General features: G+C 24.6%; 2 protein-coding genes across 2 annotated transcripts; one reads left to right on the top strand and one right to left on the bottom strand.

The window, feature by feature from the left end:
- The first annotated feature begins 385 nt into the window (after positions 1-385).
- On the top strand, positions 386-8,080 carry LOC129611522 (MATH and LRR domain-containing protein PFE0570w). The gene is made up of 5 exons (XM_055524715.1): positions 386-515; positions 576-1,543; positions 4,912-5,028; positions 7,021-7,732; positions 7,794-8,080. Exons 1-5 carry the CDS (start codon positions 386-388, stop codon positions 7,916-7,918), a joined length of 2,052 nt encoding a protein of 683 aa, XP_055380690.1. The 3' UTR covers positions 7,919-8,080.
- A 4,348-nt stretch (positions 8,081-12,428) lies between these two features.
- LOC129613442 (dynein intermediate chain 2, ciliary) lies at positions 12,429-21,668 on the bottom strand. Its single transcript, XM_055527501.1, has 11 exons — positions 21,542-21,668; positions 18,152-18,376; positions 17,982-18,087; positions 15,622-15,846; positions 15,275-15,381; positions 14,609-14,737; positions 14,247-14,553; positions 13,658-13,735; positions 13,410-13,579; positions 12,676-13,316; positions 12,429-12,612 (listed from the first exon to the last, which is right to left on the bottom strand). The coding sequence occupies exons 1-11, from the start codon at positions 21,632-21,634 to the stop codon at positions 12,429-12,431; spliced, it is 2,265 nt and encodes a 754-aa protein (XP_055383476.1). The 5' UTR covers positions 21,635-21,668.
- Between the last annotated feature and the right edge of the window lie 1,842 nt (positions 21,669-23,510).

Below are 23,510 nucleotides of genomic sequence, written 5' to 3'. Positions count from 1 at the left end.
AATTTTAATTGAAAAAAAAAAATTTAATTTATCAATTGTTAAAAATAATTTTTTATAATATAAAATATTTACTACAAAATAAATAAATTTATTTAAAAGAAAATTTATAATTGCTAAGAAAAGGGAAAGAAAAGTGAAAATTTCCAAGAAAAATAATAAAAAAGAAAAAGTATAATAAAAAATATGGAAAACATATTATGGAAGTTTCTAATATGTGAATTCTATTTTGAAGAAAAAAATATAAAAAAAAGAATACCACAATTATTAAATCTTTAGAATACGCTTGTTAAATATTCGTATATTGTAAAATTATATAGATATATACATATATATATATATATATATATATATATATATATATATTTAATTGTGAAATTTTGTAAAAATGCGTTTTCGGCCTTCAAAATTATTAGTAGTTTTTATTATAATAATAAATATAATTCTATTTTATTATACATGGAAATCATTTATATGGAAGACCGTCCTTAATACATCGTCACCTTCAATATTATTTAGTCATAATCAAAATAATTTTAATTCAAATAATGATAAATTAAAATCAATAATTAATAAAGATAACAAAATAATTAAAACAAGTAAACACTTACGTAAATCAATAACAATAGTATTCAGAAATATTTATAATTTTGAAAATGATTTAAAGAGTTCAATAGATAGTATACTTGAAATAATACCAAATATGCCAATAATAATAATACAAGATAATATTCCGTATCCTCCGTTAATATATGAAAATAATATAACAACAATTCAATCTTTAAATAATAATAATAATAATGAAAATACTGTTAAATTTATTAATTTATCATTTGATATTAATAAAACATCAAAGGATTTATCAGCATTATTAGCAATCAAAACAAAATATGTCCTTTTTTTACCAGATAGTATTAGAATAACAAGTAAAAATTTATTACAAAAAATTCTTAAAGATATACAAAATATAGGTAATGTTAAAGCCAATAGCAACGGTATTATTAATAATAAAAATGGAAAAAATAATATGAAATATTCAAAGAAAAAGCATAGTGAATTAAATGCTATTGCTAGTTTAATGAGTGATGGTGGTGGTGGTGGTGTTGATGGTGCAAATAATATAATTGGCAGTGATGCAAGCAAAACAATTTTAAATAACCATAATAGCAACAATATTAATAATAATAATAACAATAATAATAGGTTCCATAGCAAAGATAGTAGTAATAATAAAAATATAAATGTAGATGAATTTCATGTCGATGGTAGTAATTCTAGGGTTAATGTCGAAGGTATTGTTGTAGGTGGTGGTATTAATGGTGGTAATGATGGTGGAGACGATGGCCGCAATATAGTCGATAACATTAATATAAATAATAACATTAATATGAAAAAGGATAATAATAATAATGATAGAAAACTTATAATTATACCATTTGCTGGAAATTTAAAAAGTTTTAGTAGTTGTACAGAAATTATTTTGAATTTCCGAAATTGGACTATAGAATACAATGCTGTTAATACAACTTCAATGAATTGTGATTTGGTAAAAATTATATATATATGTACATATGTAGTTTATTTATTTTTTATTTTATATTATTTTGTTTTTCTTAAATTATAAATGATTTTTCCATAACGTTGTGTAATTTTATAACTTTTTTAATTTATTTATATATGTCGATAATATTATGAAATAGTTGTTACGTATATGTTTTAGAGTTTGTGTGTTCTATAGCTCCATACGTCGAATTTTGAAAAGCAAAAGGAAAGAAAAGGAAAAGAAGAAGGAAAAAGAATTTTTAAAAAGTTATTTTAATTGTATGCCTTGAGGGTTAGAACGCCAATTGAGTTCATTCTAATAATATACTTTTGAAACTTTTTAATGAGAATGGAGAAAATTTCGATTCACTTATATTGGATGAATAATTGTTTTGAATTTTGAATTTTAGAATTGCGTTTTGGCATGAAGGACTTGTAGAAAGTTCATATTTTTTTTTTAACAGAAATAATTTTGTACTGAAAATCGTTTTGTTTTTATTTTTTTTAAATAATTACAGAAATTAAAAGATAAAATTAAAATTTTGAATACCTTAATTGAGTTCCGCGCTTCCATTTAGACAACAAAATATTTTAATTATATTTGAATTTATTTATCTAAGGAAGCGTTTAATGGTTTTAAAAGAAAAGAATTACAAAATTTAAAATGTTAGAAAAGTACGATTAAATACGTAAATAAATAAAAGCATTTTAAAATATTGTATGTACCAGATTGTGTGCATGGTTTGATTTTAAATTCATTTCTTCTGTAAATAAAAAGAGCTTACAAGTTTGGTTGTTAAGATGAACGAAAAACAGTAAGAGTGCCTTCCAAATACTCTCAAATACAAATGCAGGGTTTTTAAGGACACAGTTGTAACGGGAAGTTTGAATATAATTTTTCGATTTATATAAATTGTACACTAGCTAACAAATTTTAATAAAAAACGATAAAATAACATTAATGATGATCTTAAGAATCATAACTTAATTGTTTGTACAAGGGCTCAGACAGACATGCAATTTTTAATTTGCAATTGTTTGATTGCCTATACTTGTATTCCATAGGTTTATATTTATTGCAATACGAGTATTAAGCAATCAAACAGTTTGTAATTTTTTATAAACTGATTACAATTTTTAGTTGACGTAAGCGATTTGCATTGACGAATTGGTTTAGTTGCTTAGATGTACTCGCAACGATTTTACAATCAAGCATAGTAATCACAAAACTAAAAATCGCATGTTTGCTTAAACACTAAAAAATTGTATACTTATCGACAAAAAAGCCGTGCCCCAGAAAGTCGAGGCCTTCCCGAATATTATTTCTGATAGATTTGTTTCTAATGGCAGGTCCCATAAACTTATTTTCTTTCGATTTTTATGCAATTGACTGCTCAGTTTTTGCATTCATTTTACGTCACACACGTGTTTTTAAAATAAAATAAAGGGCATGGTGATCGCCCATCCTGAAAGAATTGATAAATTTCTTTAGGAAATGCTTGAAAGAAGATAAAATTAAAAGATAAAAGTGTTTATTTAATAATTTTCTCTCCTTAGTTTTGTTCCCAAAAGTTCCAACTAAAATGCGGATGTACATAATGTATATAAATATAACAATCTTTCCTATTACAGTACTATTAATTTAAGGGAACAATTTAAATTTCTAAAAATTCTAAATATCGAATTTTATTTCGAGTAAATTAATTTTTATATGCTTAACAAAAAATGTCACTTTTCAGAATTATTTCCACAACTTCCGGAATAATTGAAGGACATATACTAAGTTTTACAGAATGTTAATTAAATATGGAATAGTTCAAATTTTAAATAACGTTAAAAAGGAAAAACTGAGGTGATTTGCATTTTGAACTGTACAGGATGAATCGATTCTATAAATTACGCTATTCTCTCGTAAACTTGATTGGTCATGTTTTCAAATAAGCAAAACACATTTTTATTGCATAGTGTGCAAATGGTCTTAAAGCTCTCGGTGCTGCTAATTGTTTTGGAGTTTCTTAGGAAAAAAATTGCTCATGTAAGAGAGTGAACTTGGACATCTATAGTTAGGTTAGAAGAGTTAAAGAAATCAGTTTGTAAGAATTTTGTCTGACAATTACCCAAAACAATTTAGAGGCGTTTGATGTTACGTTTGGGTTTAGATTAACGTGGCCATGCCAAAGTATACTTAGCTCAATTAGGCCCGTCACATTCGTCAGGTCCGTAACTCTTTTGATGTTAGATGCTCGCAATATGTTTTTAGCAACTTTTCTTCTCAATTAACATACCTACGTAATAGTAATTTGTATGGTTGATATCAGCGGTTTACCGTTTTCAAGTAATATTTGCCTACATATGAACTATTGAGTAAGAAAAGTTTATTTCAAAACAGCTGGTTTTCTTTTTATATTCTGGGATGCTACAATATTCTAATTTATAAAAAAAAATATATTTTTAAAGAAAAATAGAATCATTGAATTTTGTGACAAAATCATCAAAGAAAAACCATGAATATTTCAGTTGCGAACAATATATGGGTCTAGCTCTAACTTCATCAGCTTCGAATCAGTTATTGATTTTTGTCAGACATATTTTTTTCAATCTGATTTTCTTTATAACGCCAAGGAATCTCCAGAAAGTATTCAAAACTCAAACGAATCCCCCCTGAGAATTTCAACACCAATTACCGATCTGGACTTAAGACAACTACACTCTGTACTTCTAAATTCGTTCTAAGTCTATCGTGACATCTAATTAAAATAATTCTATATATGAAGTTTCATTAGCAAACACATAATTTTGTAAAAGAGTGATCAAAATGGTAGTTACATTTTTTCTTCTTTAACTCATTCAATACAAGTACTACGGTGCTATTAAGTTGTATGAATTCACAATCAATTGTGATATTCGTAATAAACTTTTGAATTGTGAATTAATAAATTATGTATAATTGTTATGATTTATGAAAAGAGAATGCTTGTAAATGTTAGTGACTCCAATTAGTATACCAATTTTTAAATTTGTCATTAGAACAAAGAACTCTAAGAGATGTGGGTAGAAGGTATTTTTCAAAAAATAATTAACACAACACTAAATAGTAATTGTTTAAAGCCGACAAACTTTTCAACACTGATTCATTTTACACCTTTAATACTTTAAATTCAAAATATTTTTTTTTCAATTCATTTTTTATTTGTCTTAAACTTAATGTACGGCAATATCCAATGCCACAACAAATTATTTTCGATTTACTCGGTTCATATATTTTAATTTGTAAAAATTGAGACAAAATTTTGTATAATAGAAATTTTGTTATATAAGAAAATTTTTTAAAATGAAAATTATAACACAAAAGTTTATTTTTATATTTTGCAGTATTTGCAAAAACATGGAATATTCATAGATGTTGATATATTAAAAGAAATGCCGGATGCATTAGCTTCACCATTTCCGGAAATGTTTTATATTCAAGCAAAAATATTCAAAGTAAAGGTAAATGAATGTTAAATGATGTAGAAGGTGTTTTTATCTACTTTTTTTCTCTTTTTTTTCATTTTTTTTTCTATAAAATTTTTTATAATAGTTTTGATTAAGTACACGTCTCGTTTTCTTTTATATATAAATTTAAAGGATAAAAAGGCCGAAACGTGAGATTATGCGGGTTTGATATATAAAAAACTTTTTCAATGTGAACAAATCTTTTCTATATTCTTAATAATAATAGAATAAGAGAAAATAAAGAATCATATAGGGTAAACCATGCTTTTACAATATAAAAGTTGGTACATGTTGAAATATCAAATGTGTTAGAGCATAAAGCGAATAAAAAGGTTTATTTTGTTTATATGTATGTAATAAAAAATAATAATAGAAGATAATAAGAGAACTAACTATATAAAGGACATTCAGTACGTTATGATTAAAGTTGTTTTGTTCTCAAATATGTGCTCATTAAAAGAAAAAATGTTGATATAGAAAATGCTTTTCATATATGCAAAAAATAATTGGTGAATTGTGCATATTTTATTATTATAAAAAATAAAAACATTATAATTATAATAATGTTTTTGTAAAATAAATTAAAAGACTCAATTCTATTCAATAACCTTATAATGAATTTAATTTTTTTTAACCTATTGTGAATTTATTGTGTAAGGTTAAGTACTTTTTATTAAAAATGTCATTGTTTTATATGTAATTTGCTTCTAATCCTCTATATATGTAGTGGGTTAAGTACGTATATACAGAATGTATACTATGTGTAATCTTGTAATAATTATTATTTGCATAATTAAATTTCATTTCTTAATGCTTTTTAGCAACAACATTTTATGTAAGCATTTTTTTATGTAAAGGTTTTTTTTAATAAAAATGTAGGACATTTTTTATTTTTTTTTATTTATTATATAGAAAATGTTTGATGCTTCAAAAATGTTAAATAAATTTCTCAAGTATTTTTTTTACAACATCAAAGATATTTTGTTCTAAAATGTTGACACTTGAACCTGAACAAGAAGAAGAATGCTAGGGGAATAGATTAATCTATTTATATAGATTTTTTCACCTTATCCTGTTTCGGCGTTGTATGTTAATATAGAACCATATCGATGTGGTTTACACCAATTTTGCTTTCAACAAAGTATACATAGAATTTATAGACAAATTAATGCTATTAATATGTTAAAAATAATTGCACGAACAAAAAGCCGAAATACGTCATCCATCTGTTCTGCAGTTGCATGAAGAAATTTCCATTAAGTTAAATTATTAATGTAATAAGCACATACTTATTAATTTCACAACTATGATGTTGTATTAGTAAAATTCATAATATAAGCCGAAATAAATTATTTTCTGATTGACAGAAAAAAACACTTTTGCAGATAAATGCAAAAATGTTACGTTTTCTTAAGTAAAACTGTGAGAAATTTAGTGACCAAAGTTTACAAAAATCTGTTGTCATTTTATAGAACAATACAAATACATGAAGTGTAAAATTATTACAGAATCAAGAAACCGCAGGTAAATGATTTCTCTATGATAAGGTTTTATTTTTGTTTTATGTTTAATTAAATTCTAACTGAAAAAAATTAAAGAGAGTAATGGACTAAATTAAAATGAGATTCATAAAGAATACTCAAAAATTTCACAAAAAAAGTAAAAAAATATTTCAATTTGCATACTTCGAAAACATAAAACATTGAGAATTGTTTTTGTATTTTTTTTCCGATTCAAAATTTCGGAAAATATTTTCGCCTTGGAGGCCTGATAGAAATACTCATATATGGCATTAGAAATATCCTTTAAATTTATATTCGTTTTTGATAATAATTTAACATCAATTTCACTTGTTCAATTAAATTTGTAGATTAATGAGTGGCTTAAATTGATATTAGAACATATATTGATAATGCATATAGCAACTAGATTAACTAAATATTTTAAAAATGTGTACTAATTCTGTAATTTTTTTATTTAATATAGAAGAAAATTTTCCCAAGCGCATTTCAAGATGGTAAAAGATTGTTTACATCATACCATACAAAACAACGTCGTATGGAAATTCGTAGAAAACAATTTCGAGAAATGTATAGAAAACTTCAAATAAAACGAATTGTTAAACGTTCACATAAAATTGTCTCAAAAGTCGAAATAAAAGATCAAGCATTAATTAATCCAACTCATAATATAATTTTGGATAGTCAATTTTCTTCATCAAATTTCTCTTTACCATTACAAACAGAAATTGATTTGATTGGATGTGAAAGAACAACAAAATCATGTATTTTTCCAGTATATAATCGGAAACCATTTTATGTTTATTTAGAAAAGCATACACCACCATGTTGTTTAGAGAAATTAAAATCAGTATTTCATCATGTTTTAGATGAATTTGAAAATGTTGGTATTAGATATTGGTTGGATAATATTGCATTAAAATCAGCTATTGAAACTGGTCAATTATCACCAGATGCATACGAAATCGATATTAGTTTTATATCATTTGATTTAGATCGATCTAATTCATTGAAAAAATCACAAACAAGACCATTTACAGATTCAGATGGATTTTATTGGATAAAAGCAACTGATGGGCAATATTTTAGAGTACAATTTTCAAAAATCAATCAAATTGGTATAAATTTACTACCATTTGAAATCAATGCAAATCGAGTTAAACCAGCTGAATTTTTTGGTAAAAACAAAATTTCCCTTTTTCTTTTAAATCGATAAATTATTTTGTTTTTTTCTTTTAGGTTGGAAAGCCAAAGAATTTTCTTCAGAATTTCTGCATCCGATGTCAACGGTTAACTTTTTAGGAAAAAATGTAATGTGTCCGAATAACGTCCGAGAATATTTAGATAAAAAAAACATTAATTAAATGTATATGAAATGTTTTCATTTGCAAATTTTTATGGTTGAAATTGAATTTTTTATTGCATTGTTATTGTATTCGAAGTTTTAATTTTAAAAACAACTATAAAAAATGGAATTGTATAACAATTTATGTATTTCGAAAATATTCATATATTGTGTATTACAAATTGCAAGAGTAAATTAGAGTATAAATATTTTCAAATTTACAAAATGATCAAATTAAATTTATTTTAATCTTAGTTAGAATTAACCTTAAATATTGTAATTTTTATTTTTTAATGTGAAGAATTGCAATTTGTTTTTAGAGATTTTTTTTATTAACGTCAACTTTGAGCAAAAATAATCATTTTTTTTTTTCTGATAATTATTCTGTTAGATCCATCTCTTTGAAAGATGGTATGTTATTCAAGAGTATTAAGTTTTTCAATTTGGACCTTCTGCTAATGTATTTTGCCGTTTCAATCACCATTCATTTTACTTTTGAATAAGAATTATAGTTTTTTAAATTTGATTCATAATTCTTTCAATAGAATTACTCAATTACTCAATTAAAGTTTGTCATTTTTTATTAAAATATCAACTGAATTTCGAATTTTCCTTAAATATCCCACTGAACAAAGTGAAGAAATGGTAGCAAAATTTTGCATAGATTCTAGAAAGAAAAAACGAGAAAAAGAATACAAAAGAATTCTCGTTGGAAAATTATGTTATACGAAATTCGGGCTCAGAATTTCGAATTTTGAAAGTGATTTTCATTGGACAATTATAAAATTTTTTAATAATATACCAAATTATAAATTTGAAGTAAAATAAAGATGGAATCCTACATACATACTTGTAAAAATTTCATACATATATAGGGGGTTTTCGATAATTCAGGAGTGCACTTTGAGTTTTAACTTAAATTTTAAAAATCTATTTTTGCATCATTATAGATCTACAAAAACTAACTATTTTACTTTTTTAGATTTTTAATATCTTACATTTTTCTATGTGATTTATTACAAGTTTAAAATATTTTTCCATCATTTAAAAATATTTTCGAAGATGCTTTAGAAATTTTATCGTACTACAATTTTCGAATGTGTTTCTTTTATAACAAAGATTTATCGAACAAGCTACATTTCCAGCTTTGTAGTTTTAATTTATCGAACATGCTTTATATTAAATTCTTAAGTTAGAACTAATCTTAATTTCATTTAATATCAAGTTTTATCATTTCTAGTGTTTATACTTTATTAGAAACCATATAAATTTTTCAATATATGAAATTAATTCATTAAATACATAAATAAAATGAGAGTATTAATAATAAAATGAGTTTGTAGAAATTCAAATCAAATTTTCAAATGATATTAACCTGGATAATAGAAATACTGTTTTGTAATATTAGAAATTTTCTACAAAAACTATTTAATATTTGAAAAAATAAAATTAATTTAAATAACTATTTATATATATATATATATATATTAAAAGCATAAATATACTAACGAAACAATATATACTAAATTTTATAAAAATTTAAAATTAATAATCCGTACTACTTCTTCTGATCAAAGAAATTAAAAATTATGTACACTGACGGATGAAAGAAACTAAACACAAAAAAAACTATAATAAATCATAAATAATATACATACATATAAAAATTATTATGTATATATGAAAAAAATTCTTATTTTTTAGGGGATTATTTAAAAAAAAAAAAGATATTGTAAAATAGAGAATTGTATTTATAATAGATAATTTTAATTATTAATTTAATTAAATATTATTGCATAAAATAAATATTTTATTCTTTTCTTGTTAATTTATTAAATATTTTTAAGACTATAAATATATAATAGTTATATCGCTGCCTTGGTTAGTTACTAAGCAGGGCAGTGGTTGTATACAATTAAGACGTCAAACATTATTTTTGAGTTATATAAAATATGAATAACAGTCATAATTAACAAAAAACACTGAATTCAATAAACACTGAACGAACCATTGATTTAAAAGTTGTTTTATTTAATTAGAATGTGTCAAAATTAAAAAATATTAATTTAATGCCTTAAATCTTACCCAGAATTTTTTTCGATCTGACGATCATGTCAAATACGTCAAAAACTTTCATTTGCGAATGACAGTCATATACTCGCGTTTATTTTTTTTTAAATTTATAAATAATAATCTCTTTTCTCTTCCTTTGTGTTTCTTTTCTATATTGAAATTAGTTATTTTTAAAAATTAGTTTTCTTAAACGCAGCAACACATGATAAAATGGAAAAAACTGGAGGGGAAAAACTTTTTGACGATTGCGTCTAAAAGTTTTGGAAATTATGGTTTTTGCAATTTGTGTGAAAATGTCCAGTTCTGGGAAGTGGCCTATTTAATCTTTTAAGTAGTAAAAATTATTTTGAGTGAAATTTTGCACGTATTTTACAACGCAAAATTCTGTTTTTCTTAAAAAAATTAGATTTAACTTCATTTTATTTTAGAAAAGTTGTGGAAATTAAATTTTTATGATAATTCAAATAAAATTCATAATTTCTTATTACGTCATTTAAAATAGAGCCATAAATCAACCACCTTTTTTTCCTCTTGGATTTGTCAATTTAACTTTTGGATCAACTGTTCGTTGTGTTCAACTCCGAAAGGGATCGAAATTTTTTTCAAAATTTTTATATTGTTTTTAATAATAACTACAATATTAAGTTAAAATTTATTACACAATATACATATGTATATACATATAAATATAATGAAAAAAAAAGAACTTTTTATTTATATTAAAAGCGAAAATAAAGAAAAATTATGTGATACTAAAACAAAAAAAAAATTTATTACTTACATAAAACTATAACTAGATTTATTCATATTTAAATATTATGCGATATGTATACATGCATCTATACTTATACACACATTATATGCAAAACATACATACATCCACTATCTTTAATATCTTTATTCTGAATGTAAAATGTAAAAAAAAAATATTGATATTTGATTTTTATTTTTAAAGTAGAAAAATGTCTAATGTTATAAAATTGAAAACCGAAAAAAAAAACATATTTTTTTTTTTGTTTAAATAATTTGCGGAAATAAATCTATAATATATATTATATAACATGAATTTATTTAGCACAAATAAATTATTAAAAATGTATAATAAAAAAATAAAAATAATTATTATTAAATTATTAAATTAAATTTCGAATATAATATTTTTAGAGAAATTATTTTTAGCTTGCAGATAAAAGAAAATCTGATGTGGAAAGCACATAAGAGACGGCATTGTTAAAGTATTGCATAAGATTATGAAAATTTCGCTTAAATATTTATTTCAAATTTTATGAAAGATAGAAAAATGAAAATTTTGTATTATTCTTAGAACAGGTTAATTTTCCGTAATCTAATTTTCCTATCTCCAAGATAATTTCGCTAACAACCAGAATTCAAATATCAAACTTCAAGAAATTCCCTCGATATGGTAAAATATGTAAAATCGGCATCTAGTAAAAGTTCTGTTTTCAAATCCTAAAATTTTCGATTGATTTTTAATCTGTATATGGGCAAAACTTTAAATTTGTTCCGTAGTTGAAATCTACTTGCTGATTTCTTCAAAAAAGTTAAGTAATTTGTTGTGATGGCAGGCGATGTTTATATAAGTATGAAATATTAGAAAAATCCGATGATAATTTGTTTGAAAATATTCAAAAGCATAAAATCGACCTGTAGTAAAACTCCAGTTTCAGAGACTTGACATAAATCAAAAGTTGATCAAACCATCTAATCCTTAAAGTAAACTCAGATATAAATTTTAGTGAATATAAATTTCCGGTTCAGCGGAACTTGACATAGTGATCTGCACAGAAAGACTGACAAACCGACCGACAGATATCTCACTAAAAATAGTTTATTTACTCTTCCCAATCACGGAGAATTGCATTTTCGACAAAAACTCGACGTAAGATAAATTTCTCTTTAACGCTAATAGCTTTGAAGCATCTTGAACCATACATTTTTCAACCTTTCCCTCCTTTCGAATTCAACCATTATTGATGCTTCTTTTAATTTTTTTCGCCATTCATCCCAGCAGTATGCAATATTTTTTATTGTATATGTATATAATGTCATAATATCAGTATTAGTATATTAATGAGAATAATTTAAGTAAAAAATTATTGTTATTCAAAATAGGTAAGTTTTTTCACATGTTCAATTTCGAAAACGAATTTAAGGCTTTAATTTAAATTTTTTACAATATCTGTAAATTGGCGGAGAAGAACTACCTTAATACGAAATCTCCATAATTGTGAATAGAAAGCTAATGAAAAAATTTGTCGTCCAAAATGTACCCACAAATGCTTTAACAGTAAATAACTGGGAATGGAGAATTGAATAATTTTTTTTAATAGTAAAAAGATTAAAGTGAAAGTAACACATCAAATCTATTAAATAAAAATATCAATCTCGATTTATTTGTTATATAAAACGATATTTATACAAAAAATTCAAAATTTTTAACTCTTTTCAGAAACATCATCCTCTTCCTCTTTAGCACCTTCTGGCATTTCACGAACTAGAGAAAGTAATTTGTCCAATTTTTGTATTTGCATTGTGCTTTGATCTAACCACGGTTGTTTCTTTGGAGGTTTGCACATAATTCTTAAATTAGGTGAGAGTTTCAAAGATATTGTTGTGCCCCTAAAATTTGAAATAATCAAGTTATGAATTTTTGAATATAGAACAAAATAAACAAATTTTTACTTATCATCCCCAACTATAATAAATGGAAGTTTTTCATTAAATATTAATCTGGTCAGTTTATTTTTTCTCTGTGGTACAATTGATTGTATACAAATGGCTTTATATTTGTTAACATTTAAATCGAAAACAAACACTTTTCCAGCTAATGTAACCGCAGCAAAAACTGTGCTTGAATATGGTGCCCATTTAACATCTCCAACACTTGTACCAAGATCAAATACAAACAATGGATCCGGTCGCATATCTTCCCAAATTTTGACACGCCAATCACCGCTACATGAAGCAAATATATTACTATTATATTTATTGAAATCGATTCGATAAACTGACAGATGATGAGCATGATATGTCATTAAATATTTTGAACTATACGATATACTACATTTATAAATTAAACCTTCTTCTGTCCCAACCAAAAATATTTCTTTATCTTTAGGATGAAATGTTAAAGCTGTTCCACAAGATTTTAATTTTATTTGTACACCATCTGGTCCTTCAACAGATGGTACATCTAAGTACAGTGTAATTATTCTTGTTATAAACAATCGATTTTGCATAAGAACCCAATTAAAGACCATACCATCCGATGAAACAGTATAAAAATTTATTTCTCCATCTGGCATATCCAAGCCCCATTTAACCTAAAGCAAGTTAATAAGAAAATTTTAACATACCCTTATATAGTTTTAAAATCTAAACAATTTCAAATTTAGTGGAACTGAATTCGTACGTACCTCATTTACACTACCTGCATGTTTTCCATTAACACCTTGTGATGTATAAATTGGTGCTATACCCTGTTGAAGATTATAGACCCCAACATTTCCATCATACATACCGATTACAACTAAAAATGGATAAGTTGGATGAATGTCACAGCTCATGACACCGCTTTCGCACATTACTACAATTAAAATTTCCATTAATTGTTTAATTTCTTCTTATTTAATGAACATGTGATTTGTAAAATCAATTTTCATACTTATATAATCAGGATATGATGGATTTTTAATGGTAAACAAGCACAAAGCTCCTTCAGGATTTTGTTTCAAGAAGTCATCTATTGAAAAATGAAATATTAGTTTAAATAAAGATTGCCAAATATCTTACAGAAGTGTAATTTGTAAATTCGTCCGCAATCAAAAGTGTAATTTGTAAATTGCTTGCAATTGCAGCCTGTTACGTAAATGGACCACTTTAAATTTTATATAGATATGTGCATTTTAAGTTAATACTTAAGAATAGATCGTTTATAATAGTATAACGGCTTTTATAAATAATCAGTTAAAATAATAATTAAAGACTTGCATGGTTATATGTTTAGTAAAAACAGCAATTGTCATGATTACATGTTTTGTTTACGTCCGATCTATTCGGTCTTTATTCAAGCATACAACCACACGAATATATTATATATTGATATTGACTTTCACATTACATTGTTAAGAGTTTTATGAATACCTATGTCCTTATTAAACACTTAATAGAAATTTAGATTCTAATCAAATGTTAGAGCGAAATACGCGTATTTAATTCGAATAATTTGAAATCAATTTCCTCTTAATACTTACGTGACCCAAAACAAACTGCATACAAGTCATAATAATGGGGATTGAAAAACATATCGGTAACATTCATTTTCTTTGTTTTCTCATAACAGAATTTCCATAAGGGTAAAAGAGTTCCTTCACCATCGCGATATTCATCTGATGGATCCTCATATGTTCTGTAATCTTGTGCAATTTCATCATAAATATTTTGATTGATCATTCGTTCTAATATTTGCCAACATTTTAAATACTTTTTATTAAGTTCTTCAGCCTGTTGAGTTTTGTCAATTTTCTTTTTTTGATCATCCCTTTTAGGTGCTGTGCTTCCCTAACAATTAAATTTGAGCTTGCATATTGCAAATTTAAATTTTCATTTTTTATACCTTTTTATCCTTTTCTTTATCTTTTTGTTGTTTTTCAAAATCCTCATTATATGAATCAAATATTACCCATTGTAGAACAGTTCCACCAAATGTTGATCTTGGTGGTGGAATAGTTTGAGCTTCGATTGCCTATATATATAAAATGAAAACAATCTATCTATTGTTAAACGAATACAAATAATGTATGGGAGAATTTCAGTAACATTTCCTTAAATGTCATAGACGTTTTTCGATTTTGGGATATTTAATTATCCTAAAACCAAAAAATAGTGGCAGTACACAAAGAATAACTCCCAGATTTAAAATTATTATGTAAGATAAACAGTATGTATATATTATTTTCCATGGAAATTAGAACTAACTATGTTCCATATGACCTTTTTTTGTGTCAAAATCATCCCACTCGATAGAACTTCTCCTTACATTTAAATATTTAAAACATTCATGCTTTATTGTAATTTAATTTATACAAAATAGTTTTTCTTTGTTAATCAAGATTAACCCACGCAAACTGTTTTTATGTAATTTTCTTTTACCACCTACTCTGGCAAATGTTTAATGTTACAAAATTTTTTATTATTTCAACATTATAAATGCTTTAATTTTTAATATAGAAAAATTAATTTTATTTTTTCATTGTCATGCAAAAAAAAGAACAAAACTTACTCTGGTTGGATTTGAATATGTTAGTGCACCTCTTTCGCAATAGTTAAATTGATTAATGAGTTTCTTTTTTCTTCCTCCTCCAGCTCCCCCTGCTGCTGATTCTTCAGCTTTTTTATATGAAAAGAATTGGTTATTATAATATAAATGAGAGTTATATAATAAACACCTTATTATGCTTATAATAAATAAATTTTAATGGAAAATTAATTTTGATATTATGCAAAAGTCATCAATCTATTCTTAAAGAATAGAGAAAATTTTATTCATAATATATAACTATATATGCAATCAGTTCTGTAAATTATTCGTCCACACATATACGAGTACATGTATGTGTATTTGTTTACCTTGAGAAGCCGCTGCTGCAGCTTCTGCTGCACCTGCATCTTCTTCACCTTCACCTTCTTCTTCTTCCTCTTCTTCGTTTTCACCTTCCTCTTCATCCCCTTCAGGTTTTTGTTCTTCTTTAGCTTCTTTGTCTTCGTCATCCGCTTCTGCAGCTTCTGTATCTTTTGGGGCTAGAATTGATTTTGCTATGGATTTTTGGCGAGATTTTTCTGGCATTAAAAAAGCTATGTGGTGTTTTGAAGGTGTTTTTTTTTTTTATTGCGTTGTGATGATTTAAGACAAGCCAAATTTCAAATTTTCAATTTTGTTTGAATTTATTTGATATTTTTTATTTTGGTATTAGTATTGATTATACAATAAAAAATTGAAGTGATAAAAAAATTAAAAAATTATTTAAAGTGGAGTAAAAATAATTTAGTCTTATAAAAACTTTAGGAAAAGTAGGGTATATCACATAGATATATGTTTTTACACGTAGATTTTGTAGATAGAGCTTGGGAGTTTGAAAAATTTTTTACAAAAATATTAGAATTCCTAAAAACCAAGTTAACCAAAATTTGCTATAAATTTTCGCAATAGAAAATAATCTGGGTTTTTTTTTTACTAAATATTAATTAAGCAGTAGATAAACTGCGACTTTTTTTACAGAAGAATTTAAAATTTAACAAGAAAGGAATTAGTTATACGCACTTCAAAAATCCCTACATTTGGAGGTAGTTATTTTGGTACTCTGAAAAAAACTATCATTTAAAATAAAAGTTAAGGTAGCACAATTTCCATAATAAGTAAAATTTTGGAAGTATTTGGCGTAAATAATGCTATGCGGCAATAATCTCGAACCTAAAATTAAAAATAGTGTAATTTACATACGTTTTTATATAAAATATCTCTTGTTCCTGCAAAAATATACAATTATCCTCTTCAACTTTATAAATCTTTTAAAATAGAGTTATCAAACAACTTAACGATACTACGATTATTGACACTGTGATAATTTGGTACAATTCGATTTGGTAATTTTCGATTTGGATTTTCCAATTATTTGTAATTATTTGCTTCACAAATAAATGATTAATTCCAATTGTTTGATATTTTACATTCTTTATTTGTTCAAAAAATAATTTTCAAGCTTCCTGTGCTATTTTGAATGTAATTGTAGTGCTTCTTAAGTAAATAATAAGCGATACACTACAATACATTTTTTTTTTGTTTTCTTTTAATCATTATTACTCTAAGAGAATTTTTTTAAGATTTTTAATGCTTACGTCATTCCGAAAGTACAAAGGGAATGAAATGTCAGGAAATGTAGCGATTAGGTGATTCCGGATAATAATTTTATTAATAATGAGTTTTTTAACCCTAAACGATGGTTAAACAACTCATTATTGAAGCACTCTGTGAATTAATTTTCACATGTACATTCCCACAAATGCTCATTTTCCGATTTAATCACAAACTTTTTACATTTATAATATGCAGTAAGAAAATTTATGCGACATCCTTTGATGCATCATAACAGAAATAACACTGTAGTTGTTGGCTCAGTTTACTTCGAATAAGCTTTTTCTAACTTCAGAATTGATAAAAATTAAATGGGGTTAAATCTAACAAATACGAAAAAAATCGCATTTTATGCACTTATGTATATAGATAAAACAAATATTGCATACCATCCGCTTCGTTTACTTGTTCCAGTTGCATAATACATGTGATAATTAAGGTGAATTATATATTCACATTGCATTGCTTAATATTGTTTTCTAAAGAAGATCTGTGTCAAAAATTGTACGTTTAGGTATACCATGTCATTAGTTATACTTGAGTCTCAATAATATTTTAATATCAATGTTAAATATAAAATATTTGTATTCAATATTTAACAAAGTCTAGTAAATAATTACCAAAAACAAAATATTCAATTTATATTTTATTGATGCTCAAAAATTTCATCATTCTGAATAGAATTTTTTTTTTTTGGGAATTATGTTTAAGAGTGTCAATAATTGTACTATTTTAATTTCGATAATTTGAACTATAAAAAAGCTTAAAAATTTTGAAAAAAATTGCATATATTAGGGTGCAAAAAGCTATTAATTGTTTATAATACAAAAAAAGAAATACTTATGCGGCATAACGTTTTGTATTTTACCGCTTTGTTAGATCAATGTCATTTCAATGACATAAAAATTGAAATTCATTGTTTTTTTTAACTATAAGAAAAGAAAGTCTAATTTAATATTGTTTTTCTAAAACTTCTAGTAATAAAATTTTTCATATTAAAGCTGAAATATTATGGTAAATTTAATTATAGCAATTGAAGAACAAATGCATAAAAAATAATATGCAACGTTAGACTTACCATCTTCCCCATATTCCTCTATTTGTTTTTTAGCTTCTGCTGAATCTAAATGCAATGATGTACTTGGCAAATTATAAAGTGTAACAGTATTTCCCTCTTCTGGTAACTTTTAATTATTAAAAATTTAATTCTAGTTCGGTTACAACTAATACTAATTCCTTATTTCTTACCAATATGTATTCTTTGGCAGCATAACTATATACAGCCAAATTTTTGATAACATTCGTATTGGTTTGACTTAAAGTTCTTGGAATCTCCTCAGCTAATTCAATATCATTTAAATCAAGTTGATCATCTGGTTTTATAAGAGCTCTAGATTTCATCCATGCTTCGAAATCATCTAAATCTTCTTCGCCTGGTTTTTTTAAGATCGACTTTGTCGATTGTCTTAAAGTCTTTTGTGTATTTTTTAATTAATAATATTTAAAAAAAAAAGAACAAAATAATTTCTTTTCATATTAAAAATTTTAGTTAAAGAAAAAACTTAATATGTACAAGAAAAAACTAAGTAAATAAACATTAATTTTTGTATTTACAGTATGAGGGGGTAATCATGTTCGAACTTCATGAGTAAAGTTTGCCGATTTTAATTGAATAGGCTTAATATAAAGGGAATGAAATCGTGTAGATAGTTAGATATTTAGATATTTTAAAAAAGAAAAATTATAAATTTAAAAAATTTATCGCAAATCAGAAATATATTCGAATTTGATATTTCAATTACTTTAGCTTGTAGGAGGTATTCGTAATGATGAATTTTTATTAACATTCTAAAATTATATGAGAATGCAGATGAGCTTATTAAAAGATAAGCTCATGAATTCATTGACAGAAGTGACAGAACTTTAATAAATAAAATCTAGTAAATACAATCTTTAACACTACTTTCGGATCGTCATTTTTGATATTATAGAACTTCAGAAAATAATCTGATAAGATTCGTCTAACATGGCTTATTAAATCTTAACTTGACCTATTCAATAATTAAATTTTATTAGTTTAATAAGCTAAAGTGACGATAAATTTTCTTTCAGGTGTTCACTCTACTAAATTCACAATTTCCATTGTTCAGCGAATGAAATTTTTTGTTTACTTGAAGGCTTTTTCTTAATATTATTTATTTATTTTAAAGAAATTTTTTAATTTATGCTACTTATTAATTTTAATTTTTTTATTCAAATGAATACCCCCATTTCTTTCACAATCAAAATTCTATTTTAATTATAGTGTTTAATTTTACAAGTGTGTTATTTTTTACATATTTACAAATTCGATGTGCAAATTTGTAGATCTTTATATGACTATTATTTATAAAAATAGTTACAATTTTCCTTTAAAGCAAATTGAAAAAATCTTCTATTTTGCCATTAGATTTTGTAAAAAAAGAATTAAAAATTTATACACAAAAATGAATGATAATGAAAAATGCAAATGTTAAATGAAATTAGAAATAGAAATAGAAATAGAATAGGAAAAAGTGTATACTTTCTTTATACATTATCTACGTAGAATATTTACAAATGAAAAATGAGTACGTATTCTGATTATATACCTTCTCTTGTTTCTTATGCTAGATAGATTTAAAATAATAAAATATCTTCTAATTCTCAGAAAAACCAATCTAATTCTCAGCTTCTTCACGAAACAAAAATTAAAAAATAACTCTAATGACTAGTTTTAAAGTAAAAGTTATTCTTTTGACTACGTCAATGTACATATACATATATTAAAATTAATGCGACTTGCCCAAAAATTAAACAATGTAATTGTTGGTGAAAAAAAACACGCTCAGAAGAGAAAGCTTGTTATTTTTTAATAAAATAACTGTATTAAAATTTTCGAAGGTACCGAATCTAATTCCAATAAATGACAAAAGTTTGTTAATGTGCAATTCACGCGGCGACTTTTGTATGAACGGTTGATATACGTCACAAATTGGTTTAAGTGCAACGGTTTAACTTGATTTGAGGTGGCACAAATAATGTTTAATTTTTTGCAAATAAATATAGTTTTGTCAAACTGTCTTCAGAGTAAATTCCAATGAGCCTATTTAAACTTGTATGAGGATATGAGCCGCCCTTTTGTAAAGACAATATCTAAGTCGTATATGTTATATCACTATTTGAAAGTTAAAGTCGTATATATAAACACTATATGACACCAGACTTTGTCTAACGGTAAATAATAGAAATTACTCTATTACCATCAGATTTACTGTCAAATTTTGAGTTTTGAACAGGTGACGAAATGATTTTTATTTTGGTAACAGTTTTCAAATGAATACAAAAGCAAAATTATTAGTTTTTGGGTACAGCGTTTGCATATACAACAAAATCTGTGATCAAATCTGCGATAAAGTTTGATGATTATATGATTATTGATATCTGATTGGAGCTCTGATTACACGCTAAAAATTTAAAAATTTGCAACGAAAATTAAGACTAAGAAAATTAAAATCAGCTAGCTATAATTTATGCTTAAAACTGTCGCAAAAAAATAATTGTCGCCATTTTGCTTAAAAGATTATAATTTATATTGATAATGAATTATTTGTCGCCAGCCAAAATCTGATGTAAAACAGTGTTTATGTAAACGATTCTCATCAGAGTCAGAGTATATATTAAAGATTTTGTCGTATTATGTTAGTAATTCTTTATCGTAAAATCTCAATTCTATCTGATAATTTCAGTTTAATAAAAAATAAATCAGATTTTGTCATAGTTTTAATACTATAGATTTTGTCGTATACATGTAAATGGCACATTATATAGATTTGCAATCTCTTAGTTACGACGACCATTAAAGTTAAATTTCACGCATTTCTGTTAAAATTTATGACATTGAAAGTTTTGCTTTTACAATTTCTCATGTATAATTTGTTTTACAATGTTTATTACCGATTATTAACGATTATAAACTACAAATACTCGTATTATTGAAATTTTTTAAATTTTTACTATATACAACTTTTATAATTATAACATTTAAGAACTATGTTAGATTTTAAGTGCATATTATGTAAGTAAGAAAAAATATTCGAAAATATTTTAGATATTTTAATAATCATTGAATAAATGGTTAAAAAAATTAAAAACAAAGTTTATCATTACGCAAATTTAAGCTTCTAAATAAAATATATACAAAATTGACAACAAAGATTTTACATAAATTATGAATTTCAACATTGTAACACAGAGGTGAAATTGATTTATTGTATAAAAGTTTTAATTACTTCACTAACTATTCAATTTTCCTTATTTTTAATATTATTAATTTTAAATATATATTATGTATATATAGAAATAAACTCAAATAATTCTCACTTTTTTATTAATTGATTTGAAATCACAAAGATTATTGTTATTTACATTTATTCATGTACACCATTTTACATACATACATATACCGAATTTTGAATATCCGACATATTTTTTTACTTAATCGCCCTTAAAATTTCAACATTATTGATTTTTATATGAACTCTTGCAGTTCACAATGCACAAAACAAGAAAATAAAAACAAAAAAAACATTTAGTTTTTTTTTTTTGATAATTTTATACCTTTAAATTCTCATCACTCAATTCGTCAATATTTATTTCTTGATTTAATGGTGAATTTTCTTCACCATCTGTTTCAATTGTTGAACCATTCATCGTCAACTGACTGACAAAATGGTTTTAATTTTTCTGTTATTATCTTTGCTAATTTTTTTTTCTTTTAAGAACCGTAAGTACTTAATTTATTTAATGATTTTTTAATAAAGTAAAGAAAAATAAAATAAATTAACATAACCTTTATTAAATGTAATAAAAATTGAACTAAAAATAAAATTTAGCATGAATCTACAAAAAGAAATAAAATAATTTACTGTACTCTAGTTATTTAAAAATTGATAATATCTAAAGGCTGATCTTTACAAAAAAAAAAAATAAAAAAATGGAAACGTATTTTACAAAATTCTATTAAAGAACGAACATTAAATCAAGATTATTAAAGTAAAATCAACAAAAAAAAAAACTTCAGAATAACAAAGAACGGAAAATAAATTATAAAACTTTGAATTATTTACAATAATAACTGTACTAACTGTACTATGGTACAACATTGGACAAAAATTTCAAAACGTACATCGTTATTTTATTTATACATATGTATAATTTTTATTAGTTTTATAGCAGATTTATATTTCAATTGAATTCTAGATTAAATGTCAACACACAGTTAACAATAACAGTGTTGAAAACGTGCTTGCTTCTTGCTTAGGAAAATTGATTTGCAAATAACATTTATAGGAATTATTAAATAATTTTAATTATTATTTTCCAAGTTAAATGCAAATCAATTATCGTCACTTCTAATAACATCACAAACTATCCAGATAAGCAGCAAGTAATTACGAACTTTTGAATAGATACATTGACATTTATATGCCATATTATCAATAAATTTTTTAAATGACAAGCTGGTAGTAGAAACAAGGCAGACTGTCAGAGCCAAATAAATTTATTTGATAGATAGATTGTTTTTTTGTACCAATCTTTGTTTTCCATTTATTTTTTAAATTTTTTCGCCCTCATTAAGATGTTCTTATACTGTTGCTTTTGTTATTGTATTGGCCAGGATTTTTTTCCAATTTATTTAAATTTGCAGAGTTTATTTGTATAATTAGTTTTTACTGCTTATTAGAGGTACTCTATCCGCCAAGCAAAACTCTCTATTTATTATGGGTTACACCGACACAATAGAAGCATTCTACTGCGTTGCTTCATGTTTTTATAATTTCTCCTAAAGTATTTTTATAATTGATATAACACAAATTTTTTTGTCCAATATTGTATATGTATGTATTCAATAAAACAAATACATTCTTATTTTTATAAAGTAAGATATGTACATAATTCACTTTAAAAATTCAATACATCGTTATCACTACACTAAAAAATATAAACTAGGAATATTTTTGCAATAAAAAAAAACCAAAAATCAAAAAAAAGAAAAAAAACAATAAAGCTTTCATTAAAATCGTCGTAAATCTTTGTTAACTCTATTATCCTTTATATGATTTTATACCGTTATAGTTTTGGCTTTATGGAAAAACTTCCACATCTTGATAGTTAGTTTGTTAGAATGAAACTAAAAAAACATAATATTTTGAAAATATCGCTACTAATATATTTTGCATAAAATTTTTTATATTTTTTACATTTCAGTCTCTCTATATAGTTTATACCCATAACCTCATAATATTTATTTTATTCTTGTTTTGTTTGCATTTTGCGCGCTTTAATTTTATATTGTTTGTTTATTTTACAATAAATATGTACCTACCATCAATAAATATTTGAAATGAAATGACAATTTTAAAAAGGTTAATTCATGTCTATGATTTAACAGTCTTTAACAGATGGAACAATAAATGAGTAGTTTAATATGAGAATTATGAATATTGAAAATAAAATTGAAAATATAATGACAAATTTTAATGCGAAAAAACTTTTATTTCATTTCTGCCAAGAATATTAATTAATT

The sequence above is a fragment of the Condylostylus longicornis genome, unplaced genomic scaffold, assembly GCF_029603195.1.
Source record: "Condylostylus longicornis isolate FDR11 unplaced genomic scaffold, ASM2960319v2 ptg000004l, whole genome shotgun sequence".
Lineage (NCBI taxonomy): Eukaryota > Metazoa > Arthropoda > Insecta > Diptera > Dolichopodidae > Condylostylus > Condylostylus longicornis.
This window is presented reverse-complemented; position numbering and strand designations above follow the sequence as displayed.

Bases quoted from the DNA above. Each gene is read 5' to 3' on its own strand.
- LOC129611522 (XM_055524715.1), top strand. From the start codon at position 386: ATGCGTTTTCGGCCTTCAAAATTATTAGTAGTTTTTATTATAATAATA. The intron at 516-575 runs GTCATAATCAAA...TAATTAATAAAG, and splicing joins GTCACCTTCAATATTATTTA to ATAACAAAATAATTAAAACA. The intron at 5,029-7,020 runs GTAAATGAATGT...TATTTAATATAG, and splicing joins CAAAAATATTCAAAGTAAAG to AAGAAAATTTTCCCAAGCGC.
- LOC129613442 (XM_055527501.1), bottom strand. From the start codon at position 21,634: ATGAATGGTTCAACAATTGAAACAGATGGTGAAGAAAATTCACCATTA. The intron at 13,736-14,246 runs GTAAGTATTAAG...ATTTTTCAATAG, and splicing joins TGCAGTTTGTTTTGGGTCAC to ATGACTTCTTGAAACAAAAT. The intron at 13,317-13,409 runs GTACGTACGAAT...AACTTGCTTTAG, and splicing joins ATGCAGGTAGTGTAAATGAG to GTTAAATGGGGCTTGGATAT.